The sequence below is a fragment of the Austrofundulus limnaeus genome, unplaced genomic scaffold (genome assembly GCF_001266775.1).
Source record: "Austrofundulus limnaeus strain Quisiro unplaced genomic scaffold, Austrofundulus_limnaeus-1.0 Scaffold307, whole genome shotgun sequence".
Classification (NCBI taxonomy): Eukaryota; Metazoa; Chordata; class Actinopteri; order Cyprinodontiformes; family Rivulidae; genus Austrofundulus; species Austrofundulus limnaeus.
Window position 1 is genome coordinate 360122 of NW_013952709.1, and position 8747 is coordinate 368868.

An 8747-nucleotide genomic window follows, 5' to 3' on the forward strand; every position below is an offset into this window, starting at 1 on the left:
TTAGGATTCAGACCAAACAGTAATGTGTGATCATAACCAACAAGACAGATTAAGTCATATCCCTGGATCTGCTTATGATATCAGGATGATCCAGGTATCAAAATGTAGCTTTTAAAGCCAGAAATTTGAAAATGTAATTAGGTCATTTTGACCAAATTTAACTTAATCCTTATTTTGATATGATGGGTCACATTTATGCAATCACTTATTTATTATTAAATTGGCATTGCTTTGTAGAAATCATGTTTAAATATTTTTTTGTCAAAAGGCCAGTTTAGTTTGACCAAGACTTATAAAAACAAAAAAAGGGAAAASCTTCAATAATTTTTATAGGCAATGTACATATTTCTTGATAGTTTTAGGCCATAAAAATATTTTAAAGATGAGATTTGGAGTGTTTAAAATGACATTTTTGTAGCCTGTGASTAAAAGAGGAGTCTTTCCACTTCTTTTATACTTGAAAACATTTTGTCAGCTTATTATTACAAACATACTGTTCATAAGTCCTGAATTATTATAATATGTTGGAATTTCAGGAAATAGTCACATTGACACTCTGAAATTTCTTCTGAATATCTGAGTTGTTTAAAATGTTTCCACAAAAGCCCCATTCAAACTGCAGGAACTCCTGCTTCAGATAACACGATGAAATGGGCCGTGACATTGCTGTAATAACAATTTCTTAAACAGCACATTTGTACAAGCAGTAAAAAMCAAACAGAGAAGCAGCTCCATGACTAACTTTTGTTTGCGGCTCTGTGTGACCAGTACCTGACATTTTTGTGATTCTCTACATAAAGGCTGTGAAAGTTGTTTAGGCTGGTGTCGTTGTCGTTCTGTCCTTTGGACTTGGTCAGTTTCATTTTCACCTCATCCTTCAGCTTTTCGGCGATGTAGCGAGGTAACACCGACAGAAGAAGCCCCTCCTATTGGAAATAAACAGAAGGGGGGTCAGTGTGTGTGTCAGGAAAAGATGGGTGATAGGTTTTTAGACTTTTAGTARCAGAGTCACCAGCTGGTCATCAAAGGCCTCCTTGAAGCAACGCCGTGTTTGCTCAGTGGATCATGTTTCATCTCTTTGTTTGCTCGCAATGAATGGAGTCTACCTGGGTTTGCCTTTTCTATTGCTGCCCAGCTTCAGACAAGTGAATGATTAATCTATTGGCCTAATAGCAAGAAAAGTACACAGGCACCAAGCTTTGGCTGTCAATGTAAAGAGCCGTTTATTGAGAGCGATTACACCTAATGATTTTAAATTCAGAGGAAATTAATCGAGCCAAGACCCTGCATTCAATTTTACAGGGTCAGGTTGGCAAAAGTAAAATATCAATTTCATTTTTAGACAACCACTTATCAAAATTGTACTTTCAACAAGCATATTTAAATTTTAAAAAATCATATAAAAAAACTACTAAAGTTTCAAAAATGCTTGATAAAAGTGAATGCGTGCTTCAGGTTTCTGTTCTGGGACCTTAACATTTATGTACCATGATGTGATTATTTTGAATTTAGATTTATATGCACTGTCCCTTTTTAAAAAATAAAACTAAACTCAAAAACTAAACTAAACTAAACTAAACTTTTAGACAAATATCATATGGTACATTACTTTGTGCATTTCTAAAACATTTAAAAGTTTGAAATTGAACCTGCTGATAGTTCTTGACTTCCTTCTGTGAACGTATGGTGCTGTAATCTTGTCTCTTCTGATTGGACTTCCTGAGATCTCTCTTGGCCATCCACATGTGAAAGAACCCAATGCCGTTCACACAGATGAACAGCACAGCATTCGCCACCAACTGGGAAAAAAAGCAATAAGGAGAAGAGGAGGTGATTTATCATTTCTTAAAAGGATAGATGATTACAAATATAACAATGTTACAAGCTCCTTAAAATCATTGTTACATTTCTTCTTTGGCGTTGTATTTATTTTTTCTGTGGGGTCTATTATAGCCTGGTTTAAACCAGACCCTGGCTACATTCACACTGCAGGTCTTAATGCTCAGTTCCGATTTTTTGAAAATAATCCGATCTTTTTGTGTGAACGTTCACATTACATTTTAAATGTGACCTGCATCAGACCCCTGTGTGAACGCTCCACAGCACTGATGTGACACGCATGCGCAGTAAAAGACGTGACGTCTCATCAGCCGGCTTGTTTGTTTACAGAGCTAGCATGGATGCTAAATTTAGCACATCGAATCTGAAGTTGTTGTTTAATCAGAGCCGATTAAATAATTATCTGACCTGCTTCTTTAGTTCAGTGTTTATATCTGAAGCTGCCTCTGACCGGGATGCTCCAGTGAAGCTTTTTTTTTTTTTTTTTTTTAACGAAACTACGAGCTGGAAAAAAGTATCGACCGCGTAGCTAACTTTAGGATCAATACTCTCCACGACCCAGGCTGGATCATTATTATCATACTATCTACGTGGAAAATGAAAAGTAAAAAGATGAAGCAACTGGACTTGTGTTTTGGAGCTGTAAACACACGGAGCTACAGATTTAAACAGCGAGACTTGAGGTTAGTGTCTTATCGATCCTTCACCCACTCCTCCTGATGAAAAAGTCAGATGAATGTGACATGAGCGTTCACRCTGCAGTCACTTTGAAAACATCAGATATGTATCCAATTTAAAACCACATACTGAAACGGCCTGGGTCGGATTTGAAAAAATCGGATTTGTCTCGTTCAGACTGTCGTAAAAAAATCGGATATGAGTCATTTGGGTCAAAAAAATCGGATTTGGGTCGGATTTGCCTGCAGTGTGAACGTAGCCCCTGTCCTTCACTTTGCTTCGTACTAGGGTCTGGACTTGATGCATAGAGAATCGTTTCTTGCAGGAGGTGTGGCCTCTGCTGAAGCATGTATGTGTTGTCGGTGTGAAGGAGGCTAAGCTAAGAAGCTAACCGGAAATTGTGTGTGCTGTAAACAACCCTACTGAGAGGAGAAATATACCGAGCCGAACGAGACGACTGTAAATGAGAGCTGCTGCTTTGTCAGACAAATTTATTTTAATTTGAAGCCTTATCAACACAGACTGGCTTCATTCACTTCCTCCACTGCTGTATGCTAAAATAACTAGCAGACACAGTGCAGAACATCGACGTCATTCAAAACTCCACCTTCTGTTCTCTGATTGGCCCAGGTAAAATAAACTACAAGCAGACACTGCACAGAAAATCGACGTTCTGCTCTCTGATTGGTTCGGCTAAAAATCTACCAGCGAAATCCATCTCAATGGGAAAAGTCCCAGACGGAGCAGAGAAGGGAAACTAGAATTGAGCGGAGCTGCGTAGGAAGGCAAAGGCCAGGCTAGGTCTGTTAAGGAGGATAGTTGAATTTTGGGACTAGCATACTCAAACTGAACGGTCGACTCCTGATCACGTGGTGTTGGAAGATTTCATAGCCCATAAGACACACAGCGCAGAGCCCCTGGGAAACCCCTCCTGCTGTTGGACACAGCACAGGTTTCTTCCCGCTGGGGTCTCCACTCTGATTTTCAACATTTGGTCACAAATCTGCTACATACAGAGCGCTWGGTTTGGACGGTGTTGATCTTTTCATTCGGCAGTAGAACCTTTTGAAAATAAAGCATTATTAACCGGTAAGAAACCTGTGGTTTGTTGTCCAAAAGCTGCCTGTCAGCTCTACACCGGCCCGCTTTTTTAGGAGTTTGCAATAACTGTTTCTAACTCGCTCAGAGTTTTTTCTTTTAACCTTGCTCGGAGGTGAAGAGACAGTCGGGGGTGAATCTACTTTCCCAACCCTCAGGTTGTCTTCTGAAAGGACCAAGGTGGTCAGAATGTGCTTCTGAAATATCCTTGAATGTTTATGTCCCAGTTTTTATAGCAGCCTTGTGGAAGTTTGACTAATACCCTTATAATTTTTATACACAGTCACCATATGTTAATAAGGATGCACTGATATGAAAATTTCAGCCGATATCGATATCCGATAATATTATTGGTGTTATGGCTGATAACAGATATTTACCAATATTACACAAACACAAAAATTGTTTATACACATATATGCACAAACACTGGTGTCTTTTTTCAATATCATAAATTTAAAAAAACGACTAGACTGCTGACATGTCTCTCTGATTCAGTTATTCCAGGCTGTGCAGCCTCACTRTCACTRTCATGATCAAACAGAGACCACTCGACCAACTACTTCCACTCCAGAAACAGAAACACAAAACTAAAATGTGGGAAATCAACACGTTAATATCAGCCCAGTTTTACTTACTGGATCAATACAGATATTCTAAAAAAATGACCAACATCAGCTGATACCGATGTTAATGYYGACACATTGCGCATCCCTAGTTAATACCATGGTATGTTTGTGTCATTCCGCCCAAGCCTACAGTGCCACACTTTTTGGCAAATGGATTCCTCCACGTACGTCTGTTCTATCTCTACTCATGAGTTTATCACCATTTAACTAGCTTTATAGGTGTCTGTAAGAGGAATATAGATGGACGTTCTTTCCAAGTGCTGCTCCTCAAATCTGTCCATGTTGCTGGGACAAACAGTCGGCTTCTAGAAGAAAAGTAGTTGAAGTAAAATGTCACCATTGTTGCCTGAGCAAATTCAGAATAAACAAACACACCTACAAACTTCTGACTAATCATACAAAACTCCCAGGCCCTGTGTCCAGAAAGGTCAGGCAAAACGATGCAATTTTTGTCACAGCTTTGTCAATGAGACAGTTTTTTAAGACACCAAGACAAGTTTTTAAAAGCCACTGATGTGGAATTTTTAGAGCTAAAAATGGTCTGGAGGAAGATCTTAAAAATGCCAGATCTATGTATATATTTAAGAAACATTTAAAAGCTAGTTTTCTGAAGGTATTTGAAAGAGCAAAATGTGATGCTATATGAATTGTTGTTTGAGTTGATGTTTTTATCTTTATTTTTATTTAGTATTGTTTTGTAAATTATCTATTCTTTTTATGTATACTGGGGATAAAAGGGGCAGACATTATAAGATTTATTCATCTTCTGCTACCTTTCATTTTATTTTGATTTTTTGATTTGTGCATTTTCTTAGTTTCTATTGTATATATTTATTTTGTTTTTGATTAAATTAATACATTTTTTAATTGAAATTGAATTGAAAATTGAAAGTTTTTAAAAGTTGTTTTTCAAATTTATAAAACAACTTTTTCTCAAAAATTTCATTTTAGTGTGAAAGAATAGTACATTAGCTACTAATGAACAGCTATACATTTGTATAATCATGACCATTTCATTAGTTCTGTTGCTGTTTTCTCAACCCGGTGTTTGTGTTATTATGCAAATATGCAGGTGCTCTGAGCAAAGACACACTGTAGATTTCCAAATGGTGCAGAGGCTTTGATGTACTAAATATTGGATTAACTGTAACTTCAAAGAAGACCAGACATTTTGTGTCGGGACAGGGCAGTGTGCCTCAACAGTGGTATGAAAACAAGACGACAGTGACTCAGAAAACTTTCATTTGAATCTGTTTAAAATAGGAGAGATCATGACGAAGAGAAAGCACATAAAAGTTGTTTGCACATGAGCCGTTTTAGGACCCCTGTGTAAAACAGTAACAGATGTCACAGATCATTTACATGTTTTCCAGAGGAACTAAACCCTGCTGATCTCACACTACAAAATGCTTTTGTGTTCGCCGACCTGAGCTTCGGGTCACATTTGAATCTGGAAGCTGCACGTGCAGCCCTCTAAACGGACAGATAATTTGCAAATTTCTGTCTCATTTACATCGGCAGGTCGGCAGCTTGCAGTAAGAATATGTCTGTGTTCAACCTGCGATCGTTTAAGACACCAAAATCATACAAAGAGCAGACGAAATGTCAAAACGGTGCATTTTTCGTCAGTTCGTAACAATTTAAAGTTTCTTCAAGTTTGGCGTGTTTTTACCTGCTCAGCCAGCTCCGGGGTGTCTGGGTTCGTGACGGGGATGTACACGCTGATGATGATGATRTGTGAAACACTGGTCCCTATCCCAACCATGAGGGCCCAGGCCAGATTTAGAGGCAGCACTGTGTACACGCTCAGAGACAGGAAGAGGAAAAACGCTACCTGAGGAGACACAAAGGGAAGAAGGAAGTTCATCTATTTATTTATTTTATTTTATTTTTTGTGGAAAAGTTATGAATAATTAGTATTGTATCTGTTGTGGCTAGTCTGAGTGGGACCCAGACCAAAACGGATAATTGTCCTTGACATTAATTACATCATCAGTCCTTCTAGACTTGAACTCCATTTCTCCATATTGAGGTTGTTCAACAAGCTATCAACGGGTACGATGTTAATTCGTCAAAACCACTTCAAAATAGTCGACATATTCCTTTAAGTTTAGCCATCGTCTCCTCCTCACTTGTTCCCACGGTGTCACAGGCCCTCCCGTGAAGACGAAGACCATGGCTGTGGTGTACAGCGTCCCCCAGACGAAGAGCACCAGCGCTCCTCCGCAGCGCCTCATGGTGGCCAGCCAGGGCAGGCAGACGAGCAGGAGCACGCTCAGACAGAGAACCACGCACACCACGGCCAGGGCACCCACGTGAGTCACTGTGTCCTGGAGAGTGAACTGCGAAAACAACAAACGGGGACACTCGTTAAAGCAGGTGATGTCGCTGCAGAAGCACGAGCTTCGTAGGAAGCTAGCACATTTTGCGGACGCCGTGGCGGGCTGGGAATTATAAACTGGAATAAATTAGATTTTAGAGAGAGGGACAGACAACACAGGGCCAACAGAGCTTCTCATAATAATATATATTTGTAAAACCCCTGACCTATTTTGTTATTCATCTGCACATTTATATAAAGTCACCTGTCTGTGTACAGGGCTAAAATAAAATGCCTTTTTTTTCATTAGCATGAAAGCCCTTCAAACAGGTGGCACCATGTTTTTAAACTGCTCCTGCCATCTGAAACAAAGGGGATTAACATTTATTTAGGTCTGACAGACATGACCGCTATTTTTGTCAAATGTCACACTGAGAAAAACTGAAGCTAAAACTAGGATTTTTCCTTATAAATATTTCAAGTTTCCTTCTTGTGGCTCGCAMACATCTTGTGTTTGCAACCTTCCTACCACTATGGAGTTATGGGGATGTTATTTACATGAACACCCTGGCCAGATCTCTGCATATGTTGCAGCAATGCATGGACTGCTCTGATTTATAGGGAAACGTAAACCTCTCACACACCACTGTACACTATGTTCACTGGTGTACTGGCCATCATTGTCTACCTGCACTGGTTTACCTTTATTTACAAATCTATCTRCTGCCTCTCTATATACGTTCCAAGATGTCACTAAGACAGTACAGTCATACTGTACTCTACGCTCTCAGGATTGTATTTCTTTCTAATGCCTGGTTCACACAGCAAGATTTGGCCCTTCTGACAACCTTAAAGTGACCATGACATCATTTTTTTGCAATATATACTAATTCATTTTTGAAAATATAAGATTGATAATATATTGCGAAAAAAAATCGACATAGCTGAGGTGAACAGTTGTTGAGATATTCACATGTGAAGTAACAGGAAGTGATGTCAAAGGGGAATGTCTGCATGTGAACAGAGCTCAGACTGTAGAGAAGAATCTGATGTTTCTTCAGATTATTTTGCGTCATTATCAAAGACATGAAGAAGAGTCAAAGTTCAAATAATTTAGTTTCAATAAACAAAAAAACTGCTACTTTTCTTAAAGAATTCCTCTTTGATGTCACTTCCTGTTTCATTTTGGCTGAGCCAAGTTCAAAAGAAAATATGCAGGTTTTGTGACAAAATGAGTAAAATTATGTGTATTATGCCTAGTTTCTTAAATATAAAGGTGTTTTTCTTGACATTTTGTATTTGAAGAACATGCATGTCCCAGGATCATGCCATCACTCCAATTATTGTGATGGCTCTAAAGAAAATCTTAGGTGATATTCCTGCTGTGTAGTGAGTTAAGAGGGATCCAGTTACTGCTCCAARTGGGGATATTCAACATGTTGGATTGTTTTGGCCCGATACGCCAGAATGTGGTGTTCCCCAAGGACAAACGAGCTCACGGCCTGTCAAATGTGACGTGTAGCCTGTCAAACACAAGGTGACGTAAACACGGAGGGAAATCCAAAAATCCAGAAGACAAAACAACTGTTATGGTGCACCAGAAAGTTTTTCTTCGGTAAAAATAGTCTCCCCAATCTGTCATCAGTGCTTCTTCCTCGTCGGCCGTGTTTATTTACTCTGAACTCACGTTTGATCTTGAGGTTTTGAGAGATTTCCTGTCTGACATCTGAATGTTTGTGAGTGAAATCTCTTAGTGCGTTGTCTCTTGCCGTGTGGCTGTACACCACACACTGTAACTTGTTATATCCATGATTTTTGTTGTCATGTGGGGTCTCTTAGTCTCTGAAAATCAACCGAAAACTTAAAAATCTTGCCATGTAAACTARGCACGAGTGTGCGCAGAACTTGGAAAAAAGGCCTTCTCGTATTTAGGACTGCCACAAACGATTATTTTTATAATCGACTAATCACCGATTATTTTTTTCTATTAGTCGACTAATCGGATCATACGTTAATTGAATAAAAAAAACATAGAGCTTATCGCGCCAGAATGTAGCTGCTATTAAATAACCATGGTTAGATTTTAGCTATATGCTAACTAAAAATATTTGCTGTGGAAGGTAAGTTCTGCTCTGCAGATATTACACAGGTTTCTCTTTCATTTTCTTAAAATGATCCCACAC

The 8747-nt window shown here is 38.9% G+C and overlaps 1 protein-coding gene across 3 annotated transcripts in view; it reads right to left on the reverse strand.

Moving 5' to 3' along the window:
• The window catches only part of LOC106527078 (adenylate cyclase type 4), a gene marked incomplete at its 5' end in the record, with an annotated part of 47042 nt that overhangs the window by 28335 nt on the left and 9960 nt on the right, over nt 1-8747 (reverse strand). For all 3 annotated transcript variants that reach the window (XM_014021842.1, XM_014021841.1, XM_014021840.1), the window contains 4 exon segments: nt 772-926; nt 1650-1799; nt 5917-6078; nt 6377-6586. In XM_014021842.1, coding sequence (XP_013877296.1) covers nt 772-926; nt 1650-1799; nt 5917-6078; nt 6377-6586 — 677 coding nt within the window.